Source organism: Pseudonaja textilis, chromosome 1 (assembly GCF_049901715.1).
Source record: "Pseudonaja textilis isolate UNSWEBS1 chromosome 1, rPseTex1.2, whole genome shotgun sequence".
Lineage (NCBI taxonomy): Eukaryota > Metazoa > Chordata > Lepidosauria > Squamata > Elapidae > Pseudonaja > Pseudonaja textilis.
Window position 1 is genome coordinate 262,662,274 of NC_141990.1, and position 22,236 is coordinate 262,684,509.

The following is a 22,236-nucleotide window of genomic DNA, read 5'->3' on the forward strand; positions in this document are numbered from 1 at the left end:
AAAGCAAGCTTTCACAGGCTGTAGCTTAATTCATCAGATGATGTTTGGCTATCATGTTGTGTAACACAGGCAAGATCAGGAAAACAATGCTTCAAATAGTTATATGGTAAGGGAAAAATCAGCAGCTGAAAAGGTTGGATGGGGAGTGGAAGTAGCTTGTCTCAGCTGTTTTGTGTGTCAGAAACTGCTATTCTGAAATAAGTGAAGAAAATACATTTGTGACTTGATCTAAATCCAAGGCAGTGCTACAGAAAAGCTTTTTTTGCTTTCCATTTGTTTGGCTTATATGAGTATCCTGTAAACTTTGCAAGCCAGTTTAATCCACGTGTTACATTTGTTACACGTAAGATATTTGCTGTGGGATGGGCTTCCCTACTTGATTGAGCAGCCGCTCTGCAATGTTCCTTATCAAAGAATCATTATAAAGACTTGGAAAGAAAACAGCCTCATTTTAAAATAAGTTATACTAGCAAATTCCTCCATAAATAGAGTGGAAAGAACTTGAAGAACTTTTTTAAAATTAGTGAATGTGGGAGAAAGCAATGGCTGCAGATTTTATTTATTCCCAGTGGAAAGAAGTTTCCAGGGCCACGGGCCATGTTTTTTCTTTACTTTTCCCCTCCTCTGCTACAGATTCATGGAAAGATCTTTGCAATAAGAGGCCCAAGTACTCAGAATGGAAGAGAGGTCAATAGTCCCACCCTTCTCACAGAGGCTGCTGCATGGCCTCCAGCTGTTATGCAGAACACAGGCAGGATTCCCAGTTTTCTAGCAGTTGTTCAGAATTTACATGAGAGTTAATTCAGCAGTGGTTTTCTATTCAGATTTTTCTGTTTGTGTTAACTTTCTCCTCCTATGGCTTACTTTTTATGGGAAAACTGACCCACTACAGTGAAAACAGAGCAGACCTTCTGATGTAGGTGCCGTTCAAATGTTATTCCCAATTTTTCAAGTCCTTAGCAATGACTAAGTAAATTGAAATCCTACTTTAGGGAGGATCCAGGTCAGAAAAAGCTGGTATGAAAAATCCTTTGCTCTCCTTTTGGAAAGTTTTCATTTTGAGTGCCATGTTCAATGGATACACATCTCCTTTTGGGGTGGGGAGAAGCTTCTGAAGGAGGTTCTTGCATTAATTTTTGCTCTTCTTTCTTGTTAAAGGCATATCTAGATGGTAGTAATCAAAGCTAAGGGCATTCATTAAGTAGTATCTGATATTGTCTTTATCTTGGTCATTAAGGTGAGATAAAAATATTAGTCCATAGCAATAGCAATACCACTTAGACTTATCTACAGCTTCACAGTGCTTATACAGCCCTCTCTAAGCAGTTTACAGAGTCAGCATATTGCCCCCAACAATCTGAGTTCTCATTTTACTGAGGTCGGAAGGATGGAAGGTTGAGTCAACCTTGAGCCTGGTGAGATTCAATCTCACCAGCCATCCTAATGGCTGATTTATGTCAAAATTCTGGCTAGTAATCTGGTTTAAGTCCAAATTCTGCCTAGTAACCTGGTTTATGTTCAAATTCTGGCTTAGTCCTTGTTTATTTTTGTGTTTTGCTCAAGCCACAGTGGCTCAAGACAAAAGCAACACAACAGGCATTGATTCTCAAGCTTTTTCTCTAATTTCTGATTACTAAGGGTAGAAAAGTTTGAAAACAAAACAAGATAAAGTTCTAATATCCTGCTTATCTGTAGGACTAATCTGGTTAGTTAAAAGCAAATCATAGTTTGATAGGTGAACACACCAGCATTTTACAAAAAATTACAATAGGCAATTTTTTTGAGAGAGAGAGATTTGGTCTTAATTTCATGAGCCCTGGAGAAGCTTCTAAGGAACACTGGGGTTTTCCTGAATAATAACAGTTTTGATCCTTGCAGAGAAGAAAAAGTAGTCTCATCTTATTTCCATAGGGTGATAATTGAGATTTTAAGATGCTTGGTATTCAAAAGAGAGAAGGGCCTTCATCCCTCTGCAGATAAAGAAGCGGGGAGAATGAATGAACTGGTCAAAGAAGAAGGAATCTAGAAATCTATGGAACCCATGGGTCTGAGGGAATTGTTGCTTATGGGAGATGATCTCCTTTCCAATATACTTTTCTTGCTTTTGATCTTCAGGCAACTTCCGGAGCTGCAGTAACATGCCCCATGCATCAAAAATGTAGATTTAATTCTTCTTTTTTAAAAATACAGGGTTCTTACAGTTGTCTCTCCAGAGAGTTAAGGCAATTTAGGTATATCCTTTAATTATTAGTTTCTTCTCCTTTTCCCCTCAGAGCATTGCAGAGGCTTTCTCAGTTCCTTTGTGCGGGATATATCGGTGCCAGTAAAATACAAAATGGAATCCCAAGAGATCACCTGAGTTTCTTAGAAAATGGCACTATATAAATAAGAAGGAAGGGACACCGAAGCCTTCACATTGTAGCAAGCAGGAAAATTAAGGAACCGACATTCATAATATGCTTTCCACTTGGTTTAGCTAGTGACACATTAGTCTGAATGGAGCTTTGATCTAGCTGAAAATTACCTTTGGTCACTAAGAATCCAATAAATTACTACAAGCTGAAGGCGTAAGGATTTGTTCTGTGAAACAGTGGGGCATTAAACTAGAAATAGTACACAAGAAATTCCTGCTTTTCTAACACCAGTTTAGTTGTGAGGGAAAGAAATCAGATATAACCAACTGAAAATATGGGAAACATTCATTCCAAATCATAATAAAACACAGGTCGTAGACTATGTACTCTAAATGAATTTCTATGTTAACAGTTGGGGATTTGGGGACCGTTCCCTACATTTCTACTTCATGGATGATTTGGAAAAGTATGGTTACTTATTTAAAGCTTTAATTTTCTCTTCATCTGGGAAGTGAAAAGAGTGATAGACAGGCCAGTGGTAATAATTAAAAAAAAAACCAGATAATCCCTGCTTTTAAGCAAGCAGCAGGAAGCCATGGTGCACAAGATGAAAATGGATTCAGGAGGAGGAAGAAAAACAACCCCACTTCTTGAAGTATGGTAAGATACAAGTATTTCGTGCCTGCCTGGATACTCAGAGATTACTGGTTTCTTTCTTTTTCAGCAGAAATCATGATGTAGCTCATGTGTGTTTTAAAATAGAAAAGTGTGGTTAATGTATAAACCATCATTAGTTACTTAGCCAAAACAGATATTAAGTATATTACCTATTTGTTATGACTCCCCTTCGAAATTCAAACGAACAAAACAGAAAGCAGCCGTTTCACAATTAAATCAAACGGAAAGAAGTCTTACAAGATAACGGCTGGCAGAAACCACAGCATAAATCTTTACTCTGTCCGGCAAACCAGTCCTGGCAATAAATCTTAAGCCTCAGAGCTCTTTGCTGTAACGTCTTCACTCAAATAGTTATTTTGTTCCTGGCGAAATGTACCAGCCCAGCTGTGTCCTTTTATACTCATTAAGGCAACGTGCTAATTTACTGACTTGCCCTTCTCATTCGCTCCAGCTGATTTTGCCTTCTCAACCGTCTTCTATTTTTTACATTTAACCACAAATTTTCCAAGTTCTCATCTCCACTAGAAGACTCTCAAAACTTCCCTGTCAGCCATTCCCGGCTGTTGATCAGATAAGGAACCAGAGGAGGTCAAAGGTCCTGACAATTCTAATACATCAGGTCTGTCGTCCTTTGTCACGTCCATCTCCTCATCCTGGTTATCAGTCCAATCAGTAAGCCAGGCCGGTTCATATTGTTCTGCCATAACCTCTTCACTTGAACTCATATCAATCACAGGAGCTGAATCCAAGCCCGGAGCCACAACACCTATTGTAGCATTATTTATGTATTTTAGTTCTATTTCACCTTTCTTCCAAGAGCAGCACTCAGGGAAGTTTCCATTTTTATCCCACAACAATAATTGTGTGAAGTAAGCTGAGTTGAGAGTTAACTGCACCTCCTTGGCGCCTAAGCACTGCATTGATCATTTGTGACCAGGCATAAGTTTTGCGACTCTCAGTAGTTTATTTATTTGATTTTTCTCACATATGGGACTGTAGATGGCTTATAATACAATAAAGAAATATATAGAAAATATAGAATATAAAAAATAAACCCAGGCATCACCAAATAACTATCAAGACAACCAGGAGGTGGGCTCTGTCACACAGCCAGGACCTCAGGCTGAAGCGCAAAATCAAGTTTTCAAGACCTTATGGAAGGCCAGCAGGCACAGGGGTGAACCTGATCTCCAAAGGGATGATGTTCAAAAGAGTTAAGATAAATACCCAGATATTTCTTCTGGGTCCTGCCAGCCGACATTCCTTATCCAACAGCACCTGAACCATGTCCCTCCTACTGGATTGAATAGGATGGGGGAAGGGTAACTGCAGAAAGACGGACCCCAAAATAACTGATTTCCAAGCCATGAAGGGATTTAAATGGGACAACCACACCTTGAAATTGCTTTGTTTAGTACTGTGATGGAATGTGGAAAAGAGGTGGGTGCATTCCGGAAGAGTAAGAGGCAACTCAGTGCAGATATTTTGTGTGTGAGAAAAAGAGGGTGAAGACAGACCCTCCCTAATATTTCACAGAGTATATTGTAGATGCAGGTAATGGAGTCCTCAATCTGGCAAGATGTTATCTACTCAGCTTGGGCGAATTGCTATGCGTCATTCTTGCTTTGGGGCCTGACATCTACCTCTAGAACAGCTTGGGAAACTATGGCCCCTTTAAGACCTCTAATTTTCCACTCCCAGAATTCCTGAACCAGCATGGCTGGCTCAGGAATTCTGGGAGTGGAAGTCCACAGGTTGTAACGGACAATAGCTTCCCACCAGTGCTCTGGAGGCGGGGGTGGGGGGGGGGACAGGAAGAGAGATTTAGAGACACATATGTTTTCCTAAAGAATTTGAACAATGTAGATGGGCTCACTCTTACTTCATCCTTAAAACGCTCTCAGGTAGTTTGGACTAAAAGAAAGTGGCTCATCCAAAGCCATCTAGTGAGCTCAGGTATTGGAGCACCTGGTCCCAAGGGGACCTTTTAAATGACTATCTCACCTCCGGGATATCAGCAGTCCACCTTTCAACCAGTTATAATGGTGGGCAATCTATCAAGAAACAATTTTTTAAAAAGTTTTTAAAACCCTAACAACAAAAGAAAAACAGCCTCAATGTGTAACCAGAGATAAAAATTGGATGTGATCGAAAAATAAAATTCCTTTGTCACTTTCTTAACTTCCCCATTTTTGGAGGATCTTTTTATTAGCATCAGGAGCCTTAATCCTACACCATCCTCTAGCATATATATATCCCGTTCCAATCCAGCTGCAGGCAGGCAGGCAAGTTTCAGCCACACAGGCTTCAAGCAGATGCAAAAATTTTCCTCTGCATATCTTGGGGAGATGGTGGGGTGGGGAGGGCTGGCAGTAGGTTGCTGGATTGAAAGCAGCCCTCCAACTTGAAAACAGGCTGAGATTTAAATAGATTTTGAGATTTCGGTTCTTTGTGTAGATCAGGGGTGTCCAACCTTGGCAACTTTAAGACTTGTGGACTTCAACTCCCAGAATTCCTCAGCCAGCTCTGCTGGCTGAGGAATTCTGGGAGTTGAAGTCCACAAGTCTTAAAGTTGCCAAGGTTGGACACCCCTGGTGTAGATCATCAGTATAGCAATGTGAGTTACAAGCACCTTAAGCAGCTTCATCAGAAACGCAACACTTTCTGCCTCGTGCAAAACAGTCGTGTTCACTTTTCCTAATGTTGTTCATCATAGCCAGATTTCATTCTCTGTGCCCAAAGTCACCCATGTGAAAGCTTCCATGCTCCGATCCTTTAACCATCATGTGGGCTTGTTCACTTTCGTATGAACTGTCCAGACCAAATGCACACAGTATAAAGAGGCAAAGTGCAATCACAGCATAAATATAACTTATTTTTATATCCAGCTTGTTGAAATACACAAAATTCATCAAAATTTTACAGCCCTTTTTTTGGACGTCAACACAATAGCTAATACAAAGGTTATGATAAACAACAAAGCACGTTCAGTCTTTTCATCCAAGTTTGGATTTTTAATGATTTGTTTGTTTTTTTAAATGTAAACATGGAAATACTTTTGATCTGAACCTAAATGCGACTTCAATATCCTGATTTTACGAAGGTGTAGATTTACTTTTATGTAACTATTTATCTTTATTGGAGGCAGCTACCAATTCTGGTTTTAAAGGATGAGGATAATGCCTGCAGATACAAAGCCATGGGAAGCAGCATTAACTTTTTTTTCCCTTTCAAATTGGCAACAGTAGATGATGGCTTGGCTTGTAGCCAGTGCCACTTCTGATGCTAGGTCAATGCCAATGTGTCAAAGGGTTGGAATTAATGCCAGGATACAGCACATGAGTTAGCTATGGCTCTGGCAACCTAATCCTGGCACGGTGAAAATTGCGCAGTGGTTCTATATTAAGACAGATTTAAATTGAAGTCAGCATATGGATAGTTCAGTCATTGATTTAAGGGGCAAGGAGTTGCCTTTCTTGAGGTGGGCAGCCACATGCACGTGATAAAGAAATAAAACAAAAAGTGCTATTGACTTCTGCACCCTCTGGCATTCCTGCTTCTTTTGGTTAGCCTGCATCATTGCATGATGGAATTGATTCCTCTGGTGGCGTGTGCTTTTTAAAACAAAAGTTGGACTTCGGAATGAAGTCAAAGGAAAGTATCACATGTTGAGCTATATAAATTCAAAATTTGTCAGCCTGCCATGGGAACAAGCTGGTAGCTAGAACAAGCTGGTTTATATCTTTGATGAACAATATAAAGAAAATACATATCTGACTTACCAAAAATGGGAGTTTTTAAAACTATGATCCAGTCTTATAGTTTCTGAGGTTCCTTCCTCAAAAGGGAAACCAAAAGACCTCCTCACTAGCAATCAACATTCAGATGAGCATGATTAACACTCATCAATGAACAGAAATGTATTTGATTGAGCTATGCTTGTTATTTATTTGCAGTCCTTATAACCTGCAGGGTCTTATGCATTGACTAGGAATGACAGGATTTTAAGCCAACAATCAATCAAACGATACCCCAGTCAAAGACCTACCAACTCAGACAAACAAGCTAGCAGTAAACTACAGCCACCAACACTGACAGCACAATCACCACTAGTTAGTATATAAAATGAGAGCAAACCTCACTCTTTACTAGCATTGATGATATTACCTAGTTTGGTAATGAAATGTCTGCAAGAAAACAACCCAGCTCAGAGAGCATCAAGGACCCTGCAGGTTATAAGGACTGTAAATAAATAAAAAGCATATAGCTCAATCAAATACATTTCTGTTCGTTGATGAGTTTTATTTTTTTAACATTTTAATCATATTGGTTATTGACCTTTGATGAGGCTTCTTACAGTATTATGTCCAGAACAGGTGACTAAATTGCTCTTAAAGGAGCTGCATTCTTGAGCTTTTCAGATTTCAAAAGCACCTCTCTGATGTTTTACAAGACAAGGAATCTTTTTTCAAGTCTTTTGTACCAGCTCAGGAAAAAAAAATGCGCTTGAAGAGTTACATGAACTTCTGGTGCGGAAGCTGGAGAAAAAAATCTGTCTGATCTAATGAATAGCAGAAGTGCTGTCCCTCAGCAGCACGAGATCCCAAACACTTCTTCAGAGTAATTTCCGATGTGCGCGTCACCCTCTTTCCTTTCACTGGGAGTTTGTTTGCATCCTGCAGATTTAATTTGCCATTCTCCACAAACTCAGGAAAGTGTTAGAAGAGGAAGTAGCTTTACTGTTTTTCCAGCTACCGCCTGACTGCTGGGGCAAAAGATGCTTGCTGGTGTCCTGTAACTGTGATTGTCAGTTGCTGTCATTAGTCATGAACCATATTATCGGTCTTGATGACCATCGGCCCAGGCTCCGCGTGGAGCAACCCTGGCTATTTGAAGAGTTAATGAGAGAGAAAGAGACAGTGACTCAAGCCATCTGGTCTTTTAATAGATTAAGGAGCAGTGTTGGGTGCCAGTAGAGTTGGGATACGTTCACGTTCATCAGAACTAAATATGGAATGCTTGTGAAGGAAGTGTCTCGGCAACTGTTGTTTGCCTGGGCTGTGGAAAGTCCTCGTATCCATTTTGGAACTAAGGAAGAAGACTCCTTTGGTTGAAGGATGCCGGTAACACTTCACGTGTCCTTCCTTTACGTTGCAGGCTAGAGAATGCTGGCTCCAGTGAGGCTGCGCCTGCCCACCTGACCTTTGCCACCATCATGCTGTGTCCTTGGCGTGTGAAGCTGAAGCTGCTACTTGCCACTGTGACTCTGGTTTTCCTCATCTCGTGGCTTTACCTCTTTATGGGTAATCTGGAACTGGAATGGGAGAGGGTGGCTCCCCAAAACGGGCCCCGGGTGCATGAGTAGATGATAGCAATTATAGACATGGTAGCATTTGAAACCTTTGGACAAAGTCTGCCCTGTTTTCTTATGCATTGACTGGGAATGACAGGATTTTTTTAAAAAAGTCTGAAATCTAGAAGATGTCAAACTAGACAAGTCTTCTATATTTTTAACACGGGATGTGGATTATCGATTTGCTTGAACATTCAGTTTGATATTCTCTCCCCAGCCACCCCCCTTTGTGGTAGTCACCATTTTTGTTTAAGCATGGAAGTCTTTAAAACATTAAAAAAAGAGATAGTTTATAGGGAATGCAAGGAAGTTAGTAAATTACAAAGCAGTGAGAAGAAAAAGAGAATATTTTAAAAGGTACGGAATTTTAACTTATCTATATGAATTAAATAAATTATTTGCTCCTGCTGTGATTGCATTTAAGCTTTCTTATTCTGGTTTCATGACATGACATGGGAGCTCAGTGGTCAGAGATGTAGTATTCTTCCCATTCTCCCATTTACATTTTGGGGTTTCCCCCCCCCTTTCCCCCTATAGATGGATGTTCCCTTATGCTGCCCCCTTGCTTTGGGGAACAGTCAAGTCAGTACCTTGACCGCGAAGCCTTGGCATCCCAGGTGCGCAAAATGGAAGAGGAAAACCAACAGCTGAAGCTGCAACTCAGCCACTCTCAGGCACAGGAGGAGACCTTGGGTAGAATGGACTCCAACCAGCAGGGATTACAGTTCATCAAAGAGCAGGAGGGAAGGAACAACTATACCGGTTGCCTTAAACAGAGGACGGTTCAGAAGTGTGAGGTAAAAATGAAACTCATGCTCAAGAGCTCTTGTGGACTGCCTATTCATGAACGAAGAAGTCTGTCCAAATGAGGGAAGCAGTCACAAGAAGAGGCATGCTGTAGTCCAATCTCCTTGATAAATCCTGTTCTCTAAAATGTTGAACATACTCATGCTGTTCCTCTTTCGGCCCCTTTTGGCTTAAACATACTGTGATGTTTACTTTGCAGAAGTGTTTATGTGCTAATTCACGAGAGCAAGGAGTTGGCAGCCTTCTAGGAACGTGGGATAATTGTTAACTTTGAGGAATGTGAGGGTCACAGTGGTCAAAGCAAAGATGCAAATAGAGAGGGTCAAATCACGCCCTTCAATAGGGTCAGGCCTCCCTGTTTTTCTCTCTCTTATTTTTGGGAAGATATCTTTGTTTTTTAAAAAATACATCAAGCCTGTTTTATGCCGGCATTGTGAGACGCTTCTGGGTTCAAAGTGGCCCCAAAAATGATTCCAATTTTCAACACTTGAATCTGGAGGGACCACAAAATAAGGGCAGGCAAAAAAGTTGTATTAACAGAATAACAGACTTGGAAAAAACTTTGGAGGTCTCTAGACCTTATTAGTTTGCACCTGGCTTCCATTTGTGTCTGAACTCAGTTTGGTTCTTTAAGGGTTTATTATGGATGGGAACGAAATCCACAGGAGCCTATAAAATGGTGGGTGGAGTAACTTCTAATGGCTTGATTTGTGAAGGAGAAGAAAACGGGGGGATTTCATTGGGAGTCAAGTTTGATGGGTTTTTATGTTTCTGAACAGCTCCTCCATGTTGCCATTGTTTGTGCTGGATACAATGCAAGCCGGGATGTAGTTACCTTGGTGAAATCCATCCTCTTCCACAGGTAACCTTAAACATGAAGGGCAAATGTTGTTGTTAATGTTGTTCAGTAGCTCTTGAATTTTTTGGCTCTTTAGAATTTTTTTGGGGGGGAGAGGGGGATTCAAATGTGATGCTGTTCTCCACCTTGGATTCCAAGCTGCAATTTTGGATACAGGAGAAAAGAGGAAGTACGCAGGGGAAATTTGGATTTAATCTTCCACCCTTTACTCAGGGGTGGGATTCTACTGGTTCGCACCTATTCGCTAGAGCCGGTTGTTAACATTATAAGCAGTTCAGAGAACCGGTTGTTAGAAGAAATTACTGGCCTAATCCTGTAAGGAAGGCAGGAAGGAAACATTCTGGTGTTGCTTACAGAAACTGTCTCTCCGTTAACCCTTATTACATTCTTGGCAGGACTAGACTTCCAGTCTCAGGAATGTCTCTGGAGTTTTTTTCCCTCTTTTGCTGGTACCACCAAGCCACATCCACCACCGAAGCCACGCCCACAGAACCGGTTGTTAAAAAAATTGAATCCTACCCCAGCCTTTACGTGATCTACTCTGCCCTACCCTGCTCTGCCCAGGAGAGTAGATGGGACTATAGAGAGTCTTGGGTTTGCGACCTATCATCTGCTGCTGAAGAAAAACATTTGGAGAGTGGGATAGGACTGTTTATTTTCTTGTGTGTCTTGCTCCCATTTCTTGTGAGCATAATCTTTATTGTCATTTGATAGGAAGAACCCTCTCCACTTCCATCTCATCACAGACTCGGTGGCCCGACAGATACTACAGACGGTCTTCCAGACCTGGATGGTGCCCTCAGTTCAAGTTAGCTTTTACAATGCTGATGACTTGAAGGTAGGAGGAGGAAATCCCTACTTGAGTTGCCCCTGGCTCCCTTTGCCCGCTCCACCCAATCTCCTTTCCTTTGGAATGTCCCACTTTTTAAAAAATGCTTATGCCAGTTGCTGTTTTTTCTGTTGTTTTTTGAGGACTGGGTGGGAATCCGGATCACTATTTGGGTGGATTGAACTTACTTCAGTTGCTTCAGATTTAACCTGGAAATAAGGAGAAACTTTCTGACAGTGAGAACAATCAACCAATGGAACAGCTTTCCTGGGAAGTTGTGGGAGCGCCATCACTTGAGACTTTCAAGAAGAGATTGGACTGCCATTTGTCAGAAATGGTGTAGGGTCTCCCGCTTGGGCGGGGGGGTGGACTAGATCAGTGGCCCCCAACCTTTTTTGAACCAGGGACCGGTTTCACGATTATTTATTCTTCCACGGACTGGTACCTGAGTAACGTGAGACTCCACCGCCATCGGGACGGCTCTTCGTTCGAAGCCGCATCCCCCTCTTCAACGAAACTAAGGCGCGAGCACCCAAACGCCGCTTTCCAACTGAAAACCCGGAAGCACTTTCCAACCAAAAACCCAGAAGCAACCAAAAACCCGGAAGTGCCGTCGAAACAAGATGGCGGCGCCCAAGCTTTGCGGCCCGGTAAAAAATGATCCACGGACCAGTACCGGTCCAGGGACCGGTGGTTGGGGACCCCTGGACTAGATGACCTACAAGGTCCCTCCCAACTCTGATTATCTGCTATCTGTTATCTGCTCCGCTAACCAAATCAGTAATATCACTGAGGCAACAACTGGCCATTGAATAGGCAATTTCCCCAACCTTAAATCTTATGTTTCACAGCTGAAACCCTGGGGGAATCCACTCTGGCCCTTCTCCCTGCAGATTTGTCCAAACAGCAATCTAAACATGGGTGTGCATACTTTGGCACCCAAAACAAGATTGTGATCTTAGGTCTGCCTGCCCCACCCAGAGAGCGATCCAGCTATAGGTGTGCATGCCACAAGCACACGAATTTTGCTAGCTATGCTGAAGCTCTGCCAAATTGTGCTCTGCCTCTGCCTGGACTCTAAATGCACAAGCCTGTTAACGTTTCTAGCCGTCTTCACATTTGAGAACCTCTGAGCAAAGGGAGTGATTGGAAGTCTGGCATTCATCAGTTCATTGGTTCCAGGGGGAAGAAGGGATGCTGAGCTTGTCTCTTGGTCAGTGCCAAAAAGGTACATTGTTTCAGAAAAAAAAAATCACTTCCATTAATGCAAGAAGGTTAAATCTTGGCTCCAAATGATAATGAATTGTCTTCAAGACTGGGTATAATGAATAATTGTCAAGGCTGCAGCAATCAACCATCCAGGATATAAAGTTGAAATAATTCATATACACAGAATACCGTTCTGCAATTCAGGACTTCTAAGAAGATTAATCTCCTTGGAAAACTAAAATAAGAGCAGAAAATTAAAAGGCTGACTGGAGCAGTTCCATTCAGGAGAGCTATGAAGTTGTCCACAGGCATAAAATGATATTTAATGCTCTTAGGTGACACTAAGTGATCTACTTTAATTTCTCAGCTACTGCCACATACGTGTTGTTCTCCATAATAATCAAGCAGAACTAGAAACAGATTCATAAGGAGCTAGAGTAAAGTTAAGGGATTTAGGGACATGGATGGTTTTATTCTGATGCTATGGAAGGGGCTGCTTTATTGATGGTATTACAGGTAGTCCTTGACTTACAGTACAGAGGTTTATTTAGTGACTGTGATGATCCGGGGCGTGGCACAAAGGCAACACAGTCAGATTAGCAATAAGAGTCCCTTTATTATCTCCAACTTTGCCCCCAATGTCCAGATTACCTTCAGGCTAGAGAAAAACTCTCCCAGGAACAGCTTTTGACTGTTGAAAATTCAGTCCAAAAGAAGGTACACACAAACTGTAACTTAAAATCCAAACAAACCAAACTGAAGTAATTAGTTTGGCGGGGCAGGAGCAGGAATTTCAAACTTGAAAGCACGGCAAAACTCACATAGTTGGGAAGATGCCAGGAACACAGATAAGCCACAACAATACAAGATAAAGTCACGTTTGCTCCCAACAGCCTGCTGCACGCAGCTTGCCTTTTTTATGCACTGCGTTCCCAGCTGCAATTAATGAAGGGAATCAGGGCCCTTTCCTCCCCCATAAGCCATGCAACCCACATTGCTCTCTTCTCTGTTCCTCCCTGTGTGCCCTAGGATGAAGAAAGGGTGGGACTGGGTCTTCCTTTGAATTCCCTCTCCCTTACTCTACCTCTCCCCTGCTCTGCCCAGCCAGACGTTACCCTTCCCCAGTTTCCTCCACAGCCAACAGAGCCACACTTCCACTCCCTGTCAGCTGTTCAACTTCCTCCTCCGAGTCAGATTCCGACAGGGGCATGACAGTGACTGTTCAAAGTTAAAACAGCACTGAAAAAAGGACTTATGACCATTTTTCACACTTCCGACTGTTGCAGCCTCCCCATGGTCATGTGATCAAAATTCAGACACTTGGTAAATGACTCATATTTATGACGTTTGCCATGTCCAGGGGTCATGTGATCACCTTTTGTAACCTTTTGACAAGCAAAGACAATGGAGAAGCCAGATTCGCTTACCAACTGTGTTACTAAAACTTCAGCGATTCATGTAATAACTGTGGCGAGAATAATAGCAAAAGTACTTATATGTTTATACTGCTTCACAGTGCTTTACAGCCCTCTCTAAGTGGTTTACAGAATCAGCCTCTTGCCCCCCAAAATCCGGGTCCTCATTTTACCCACCTCGGAAGGATGGGAAGCTGAATCGACCGCGAGCTGCTCAGGATTGAACTCCTGGAGTGAGGAGTGAGTTGGCCTGCAGTAGTGCATTCTAACCACTGCATAACCACAGTTGAATGGTCATAATGTGAGGAAAAACTCACTTAACAACTGTCTCACACAAACATCTTGGGCTCAACTGTGGTTATAAGTCAAGAACTACCTGTAGATCTTTTCCACTGCAAAATAAAAACCAAACTAGTTGTAGGAGAAGACTTTCTGATTCTTTTACATTTAGCAACAATTGACAAAATATAATTGCGTGACTGATTCAGGAAGATGCTAACACAGATTTTTTTAAAGCATAATTTTGCCTTGATAGTTAGAAAACACTCATGTTAAGAGGAATTGGTGGCTTTTAGGGGAATGTATTAATATAGATCTCTTGCCAAGATGTCCTCAAATGATGGAGAAGACCTGAATCAATATACAATTGGAAACTTTGTCACCAGGGTAAAATACATGTGGTCCTTCAGAAGTTGCTAAAATTTCTAACATTTTCCACCACAGCTATGCTGCCTGTGGCTTTTGGAAATTGTAGTTCAGCAGTATTTGGAACACTGTAGGTTCCCCACTCTGACCCTTGAACCCCTTAAGAAATGCTAACAGGATTAACATTGTGAAATGTGTAGCTCTTGTACATGGTGTGTGTGCGTGCGTGCGTGCGTGCGTGCGCAAAAGCATGGGTTGTTTTCTGACAACAGTCTCTAGAATGGACATTGCTTTAAATTGTTTCCTTGTGGAAGCTGCCATTTGAATGTAGGGTGCAATGGCCTGATCATATACAATTTGTCTTAATGTTGCTGCTGTTCCACAGGAGAGTAATGATGGCCCACGTACAAGTCACACTGGCCCTTATTCTTTGCAAGCATCTCTACAATACTCATTTGGGGCTCTGGATCACAGTGGAGACAGAGTGTCTCTTTTTGTTGCCTTCCTGTGTTAAATAGAATTTCATTAGTCATGAGCCATAGAAGCATTACGATTAAATGTTGACCTTGCCCATAGCTTAAGCAGGTGATCTTGCCATTTTATTCCTCGATATTCTTCTCTCTTCTTGCTACAGCCAGATATTTCCTGGATCCCTAACAAACATTACTCTGGAATCTATGGATTGATGAAGCTGACTCTCACTAAAGCTTTGCCCTCTGACCTTTCCAAGGTCATCGTCCTTGATACCGACATCACATTTGCTACTGACATTGCGGAGTTGTGGGCTATCTTTGGGAAGTTCTCAGGTAAGTAAGGGACGAGAGGATTTTTTTTTAGATCTTCTCAGAATGGAAGTTATGGCTCTCCAAGATGAATATATCAATACGCTCCACATATCAATATCCTGTACCAATATATAGCCAATATAGCCGCTACAAGTTGTTCAATGATTTCTTGAGATTCACAATGTTGCCTTTTGGGGGTCTAAAATTCAGACTATTCTTCCCTAATCTGATGCTGTCTCGATAGATTGGTGTTCTGTTCAGGATTCCCAACTAGCCAATCTGGTTTATATTATTTGGTGATCGGCTCAGGAGAGTAGTTTAAAATCTACAGATAGTCCTCGACTTTGTCATCACAATTGGGACCAGAATTTCCTTCCTTAAATGATGTCATTAAGCTCAATGTCACTTGGCCACATTGTTTAGCAGCAGCAGTCCCAGCACTTCTGATTGCTGTCATAATTCCAGGCACCGGGGTCATTAAGCAGGAGGAGGAGAGATCCCAGGCAAGGAGGGTGTGTGTGTGTGTGTGTGTGTGTGTGTGTGTGTGTGTGCCACAGTGGTGAAGCCCTGGAAGGCCTAATGCAGCTGACATGAGGATATAGGGAAGCTGGAGAAAGAATAAACTCTGACTCAGGGATTTATTTGTGTGCTGCCGCCCTGAGGCTGTAAGAAGCTCTTGAATCATAGCGCAGTGTGAAATCGACATGCCCCAGGAAGCATCAACAGCACAGTGCAAACGTGCTGCCCAGCAATACGGCCCAGCACGCCTCAGCCCACTCGCCCTCACTGCCCTAAGCTCCAAGACCCCTCTCACCACCCCAGCTGACTTTGGCCACCTTCTGCTTCTTTTGCTGCTGAGTTGTGCCCATCCTGGCATTTGGCAAGCCGGATGCTGGTCCCTTGAGGCCGCCTTCCCCAGGTCTTGTGAGTACAGGTGCGCTTTTGGGAAAACAGCAGGCGCCCCATTCTTGCAATGCTTCAGAAGACCTCATAAAGTCCCTGAAGGCTGTCTGAAGCATCCCAAGGATGGGGCACACAATATGGAAAACAGCGCAAGTGGCCTTGGGAAGAAAGCCTGGTATAGCCAACAGCTGTTATCCCACAGAGTATCATCATCAGGAGGAGGACTATGGCATCGGGCAACTGGGTGTGGCAGGGCAGTGGAGGCAGCTGGAGTTTGGGCTGTGGGTGGCTGACCATGGTATGAGGATGGAGGTGGTATTTCTCAGTAGTACCACTGGAGCTACGAACAAGCCTGTGGATCATGGTAGTTGACTCGCTGCTGAAGGCCTCAGGCCTTTAACTTCAGTCCTACCCCTGCCCAGGTGCTGAGGAATGCCATAGTGCAGGCCAGACAAAAGGCCATAAATGGGAGGAGGGGGAAGGAGTTTAAGTGCCCCTTGGTTGTAAATGTGACCTGCCAAGCACCCACATTTCAATCACTTAACTACAGGAGGTATGTAGCAGCTGTAACCTTACAGGCCAGTCATAACTCACCTTTTAAAGTGCTGTCGTAATTTTGACCAGTCGCTGAATGGAGTAGTCATACATTGAGAACTACTTCTATATCCTAGCAGGTTTATGGGAATGTGACAGAATATGGATTTGTTTTCTAATCCATCCAGCTGTGCTGTTTTTCAGATGGTTTAAAAAAAACAGGAATAGGAGAATCAATTATTGGGGCCTAGCGTAGTGAGAATGGGGGAAGTCTTCTTCTTGCACTGGATCTGATTCCGTGGCAGTATTCAGCCAGTTCACACCGGTTCACTGGTAGCAAGGATTTGGTGTGGGTCACTGAACCAGTAGTAACTTCTGGCTGGCCACACCCCCAACCCGGTCGCCGCTTGCTTGCTTGCCCCATCCGCCTGATGCTCGCCCGCCCAGTCACTCCTTAAGGTATTTCTTTTTTTTTTTTAACCTCCCGACAGTCAGCTGATCCTACGAACAGCTGTGCCAGACTCCCCTCACTTCTTACTGCTTCACCCAGGAGGCTTTCCTGAGGGCCCAGGAAGGCAAAAAAATGGAGGGAGGTGGCACAGCCCCCGCTCCATTTTTTGCCTCTCTGGGCCCCAGGGAAGCTTCCTGGGAGCAAAAACGCCCACCCTAGAGGCTCCTCTGAGGCCAGGAAGGCGCCAAAACGGAGTGTGGGGGGCTGCTGTGTGCCCCTCCTATTGCTACGTTTTTTTCCTTCCTGAGCCCCAGGGGAGCTTCTGGGAGCAAAAATGCCCCTCCCCAGAGACTCCCCTGAGGCCTGGAAGGCCCCAAAAGTAGGGTGGAGAGTGGGGGTGGTGCTGCCAAAAAAAGCCGCACCCACCTAATCACATGGCCACACCCACCTAGCCACGCCCACAGAACCAGTAGTAACAAATGTTGAATCCCACCACTGATCTGATTGGTGTCATCTTTAATCCAGATAAACAGGTGATTGGATTAGTGGAAAACCAAAGTGATTGGTACCTGGGGAATCTCTGGAAGAACCATAAACCATGGCCAGCATTGGATCGTGGCTTCAATACAGGTACATTCTACAACAGATATATGTCTATTCAGCTGGGGCAATTATCATATCAACTATTATTATTTTAAATCGATATGTTTACCTTATCAACTATGACTAAGCAGTGATGATCTAAGTGAGCAGGCAAAGCTTCATTTGTTTTGTACTATTAAATTTCAAAAAAGGAATGCAAGTCAGTCCTTGGGGATAGATGCATAGACACCCCAGAAGTGAGCTTTGTATCACTTCTTTAAGTAGTCCTCATTTAACAACTAGAGTTGGGACTAGCACCTTGGTTGTTAAGTGAAGCAGTCTTGAAGTGAAAGCATAACTATTTGACGATCTTACTTCAGCTTTCCTTTGCTTGACAGACCTGTGAGGTCATAAAAGTGTGGATTGGTTGCAACATTGCTTTTTCATCACTGTCACTGTGAACGATGGGTAAATCATCAGACCCTAAACGAGAACCTATCTATAGTTTAGCCTTCCAGTTGTGTTCTCCATATGTGTTGGGCAAGACCATTGCAGATGCATGATAAACTGGGATTAAGAGGCAGGAGAAAGAGAAGAATCATTATTCTACCCAGTAATTCTGCCTAATAATTCTCCCACTGCTAGGACAGTCAGCTGTTGTTCTTTTTGAAACAAAAGCGTGGGTCTAATGTGGTCCTTGATAATGTTGCCTTAGTGAGTGGGTGCGATGTCAGTGGCATAGAAATAGTTTGGTAAACAAATGAACGCTGTAACACTGTGACTCGAATAAGTTTGGGGAGCCAGAGAGATTGAGCAATCTCAGAGAAGCCCCCTCATATTATGAAGAACGTCTTTCAGGGCTGGGTTTTGGTCTCCTCTTCCATAGGGGTGATCCTGTTGCTGCTGGAGCGTTTGCGCCACCTTGGCTGGGAGCAGATGTGGCGGGTGACAGCCGAGCAAGAGCTCATGAACATGCTGTCCACCTCACTAGCAGATCAGGCGAGTGTTCTTGGCTATTTTTGCGTGTGATTTGCTGCCCTCTCACACTAGGCCCACAATGTGCTTTTCATTTCAACCTAGGCAGAGAGAAAGAGAGAGAGATTAGATGTTGCCGTTTGACAAAAAAACCTCTAATTTGTTTCCTTCCGATGTGACTCCACACTTGCTTTTATCCTGAAGCTTTCTCCTCTTCCAGAGTGCCCAGTGTGCCCAACTGCAATCTCTCTTCTAGGACATCTTTAACGCCGTGATAAAACAAAAGCCAGCCCTTGTGTACCGGCTCCCTTGCTTCTGGAATGTGCAACTCTCTGATCATACCCGTTCAGAGCGGTGCTACACAGAGGTGTCTGACCTTAAGGTGAGCATTGGCTCCCTGGCCGAGGCTTTGCTGACCTTTGCCTTTGGTAACCTTGGGGAAACCTTAGATTTCTGTCTTGCTGAAACTTTCAGCATTCCGTAGTTTAGGTAAAGGGGGTGCTGGGAAGGCTTGTCTATTTCCTAATGCTGAAGGTGTTAGCCTTAGTCACTTTAGCTTCCCGCCCTCAGGTGATTCACTGGAACTCTCCCAAGAAGTTGCGAGTCAAAAATAAGCACGTGGAATTCTTTCGGAACCTTTATTTGACCTTCTTAGAGTACGATGGCAACTTGTTGCGCCGAGAGCTGTTTGGCTGTGCCAGCTTGCCCAGTGGCCAGGTGAGACTCGGCTTTCTGATCTTCTTCCTCCTCCTCGTTATGTCTGAAATTGAGAAATGTTTTAATTCATTTAGCTAATTTAATCTGCATGTGTGAAACCACGGAGAAGGAGGAAGTTATCATGGGGGTTACTGGGAGGGAACTATCACACAGGGGTTGTGTTAACCTAGATTAACCATTGTCTTGATCACTGCTGCCTAGCTATTGGCTGATGAATGAGGAAAAATGAGCAGGAGCTTTTGAATTATTTGGGCAAGACCAGAGTGGCCATTTGAAGTTCCTTGTTCACCTGTCAATGGCGTATTAAGGATGCACAGTAGCTACATGTCATTCTTGACCAACTGTTTTATTTTGAGATCTCATTCTGTGTCTCAAATATACTCCTATGTAAATTTTAGCTCCAGCAAGCTCTGGAAGAGCTGGATGAAGACGATCCTTGCTATGATTTTCGGAGGCAAAGCCTTATTCAGCACCGCGTCCATCTCTTCTTCCTGCAGTATGATTTTTCAGGGTCGGCCGATGAAATAGATGTAACTCTGATAGCTCAGCTGTCTATGGACAGGTACCAGATGGGGGGAAACAGAAGGGTGTGGGGCCCTGGTTCTTTCAGGTGTTCCTTTCATTGCTGTAGAATTGGAATTCCATCAGATGGTGGCGCTTTCATATGTCACTTTGGGCTTAAAAGTGAGAAAATGTGCTATAATCTTAGCATGTGCAAAAAATATAGTGGTATTCAGCTTTTCAAATATTTTTTAATAACACAGTTTTATAAGCATTTGTGCTTGCTGAGAATTATTTAGTTAACATGATATGCGACCAGTATCTGGTAAAGATTAAAACCAAAGGGGATCCGCCAAGAGTTAGTCCAATATTATTTTCTTTTGAAAATTATGGAGGGAAAGATATATAAATCTTAAACTAAAATATCCAGGCTTTATTATTTCCTTCCTTCTTTGATAGAACATCATATCTGAGGTACTATCAGATTGCAACTAGCCTATAAACTGAAAGTCTTGGTAAAAAGATAGATGTAGCCTCTGTTCAATTTATAGATCATGTGGGAGGCCTACATAGGCCATTTTGTATTTCCATCATAAGGGAAGGCAAGATACTAAATGATTTTGCCTGCAATGTTTACAAGGTTCCTTTTTACCTTTGCATGTGATGGTAGTGAATCCCATTGTCAGAGGAAACCAGATTAATATTTTTAGATTGTCTATGAGAGTTTAGGGATAACTATTCTATAACCAGCTATAAATCAGATGTTCAGATGTTCAGATGTGAGTAGAGGGGCTGTCCCTTATCATATTTTTTGCTTTCAACTATTTCATGTTTCCTTTAACCTCTTCTCTTTGCATTAGATGTGCCCTTCTTGAATTGAGGCATCCTTAAAATATTTTGTTAGGAAATGCTGAGATTTTAGCTTTGCATCCCTTAACTTGAGCCAACTTTGTAAAGTAATCTGTTTTCTGAACAGAATCAATTATGGAAGGAAAATGATTAGACCCAATTAACAAAAGGTCTGCATGAGTCACTGAATGAATTTAGTGGTGCAAATTGGATGAAGAGCATGTTTAAAGAGCATGTTTTGACACTGACATGGAGGCCACACAAAATCAGTTCTCTCCAGACAGATTGTATAAATTTGTGTACTTGTTAAAATAAACATAAAATAATATTAAAATAAGGATGATTTGTAAACTTGGTTTTTAATTTTGTGTAAATAGTGTTTGGTGTTAGGATACAGTGCTGGTTGCACTTTTTTGGAATGTCACAAAAGTCTGATTGCCTGAACACAAACCCTTGTGCTTGTCAGAATATGAGCATTCCTGAAATACCTATTTCTAAGGTATCTGTTATTTTTAATATTCAAATGTGGACAGCAGCTACATTGGAAGAAAACAAAACTTTAAAAATGGAGCGATGGATCATCAACAAAATTACATTTGGAAACTAAAGAGCATTTAAATTTTATTTTAGAAGGGTTTGTGGAGCCTGGGATGACTAGGCTCTGTAGCTTTTGGTTGACTAATGATAATATGTGATGCTCTCAATTTGTGTTATTGATTTGCAGGTTGCAGATGCTGGAGGCAATATGTAAACACTGGACAGGCCCCATTAGTCTGGCTTTGTACATGTCTGATGCGGAGGCCCAGCAGTTTCTACGCTATGCTCAGGCATCGGAGGTGCTAAGTAACCGTCGGAATGTTGCCTATCACATTGTATACAAGGAAGGGCAGTTTTACCCAGTCAACTTCTTGCGCAACATGGCCCTGAAAAATGCACAGACCTCCCACGTTTTTCTGATGGACATTGATTTTCTGCCTATGTACGGCCTCTATGATTATCTCAGGTGGGTCTTCTTGAGGTCCAAAAGGGGTCAAAGCAACAATATGGTTTTTAACTGAGTCTCCCAAAGAGCTAAGAAATTGTGAAGTCCCCAGTCTTTTCTCCAGTGTCCCTCCACATAGGTCTCAGTTCCCCCCTTTAGCTGGCATCAAGTTTCTTCGTTGTGAAGAAGCTGTCGCCTTCTTCATGTCCTCTTTCCACTGATGTTGCAGTTGACTCCATTGGCCATACTGACCCCAGAGGAGTCCATAAGTCTATGTTAGCTTTATTCTAATGTATTCCTTAGGCTAAGGAATCTTAGAAGTCTTGCAATTTGTCTCCAGGTCCTCTATCATGCAGCTGGAGCTGCCCTCAAAGAAGGTAGCGCTCATAGTGCCTGCCTTTGAGACTCTGCATTACCGCCTCAACTTTCCCAAATCCAAAGCGGAGCTGCTCACCATGCTGGACATGGGCTCCCTCTATACTTTCAGGTAAGTGCTGATCAGAAAAGGTCCATTTTCAAGAACCAGAGATTCTGGACCATCTTTAGCAACTAAAGAGCAAAACCAGTTTCACAATTCTCTTCAGTAACTTACGCACCAAGATTTAACTGATTATTTGGAACTGATAGATGAATTCAATGCTGTAGTCCCTAGTTATGAATATATTTCCTTTTCTCCCAGTTCAACTTAACATTCAGCCCTCTAATTTTCTGGCACCATTTCCTTTCCAGGCTCCTCCCCCCCCCCCGCCCCCCATTTCTCATGACCTTTTCCTCCTCTGCATTTCTCAGACCATTTAAACCATTTTCT

General features: G+C 42.7%; 1 protein-coding gene across 2 annotated transcripts in view; it reads left to right on the top strand.

Annotated features, from left to right (window-relative positions):
• The window catches only part of LARGE2 (LARGE xylosyl- and glucuronyltransferase 2), a 45,090-nt gene that overhangs the window by 17,053 nt on the left and 5,801 nt on the right, over positions 1 to 22,236 (top strand). For both annotated transcript variants that reach the window (XM_026707567.2, XM_026707550.2), the window contains exons 2-13: positions 8,190 to 8,335; positions 8,923 to 9,182; positions 9,972 to 10,054; positions 10,766 to 10,889; positions 14,784 to 14,955; positions 17,348 to 17,452; positions 18,291 to 18,403; positions 18,636 to 18,761; positions 18,950 to 19,096; positions 19,495 to 19,658; positions 21,171 to 21,449; positions 21,769 to 21,915. In XM_026707567.2, coding sequence (XP_026563352.1) covers positions 8,248 to 8,335; positions 8,923 to 9,182; positions 9,972 to 10,054; positions 10,766 to 10,889; positions 14,784 to 14,955; positions 17,348 to 17,452; positions 18,291 to 18,403; positions 18,636 to 18,761; positions 18,950 to 19,096; positions 19,495 to 19,658; positions 21,171 to 21,449; positions 21,769 to 21,915 — 1,808 coding nt within the window. In that variant the 5' untranslated portion in view covers positions 8,190 to 8,247. The remainder of the gene's footprint in view (positions 1 to 8,189; positions 8,336 to 8,922; positions 9,183 to 9,971; positions 10,055 to 10,765; positions 10,890 to 14,783; positions 14,956 to 17,347; positions 17,453 to 18,290; positions 18,404 to 18,635; positions 18,762 to 18,949; positions 19,097 to 19,494; positions 19,659 to 21,170; positions 21,450 to 21,768; positions 21,916 to 22,236) is intronic.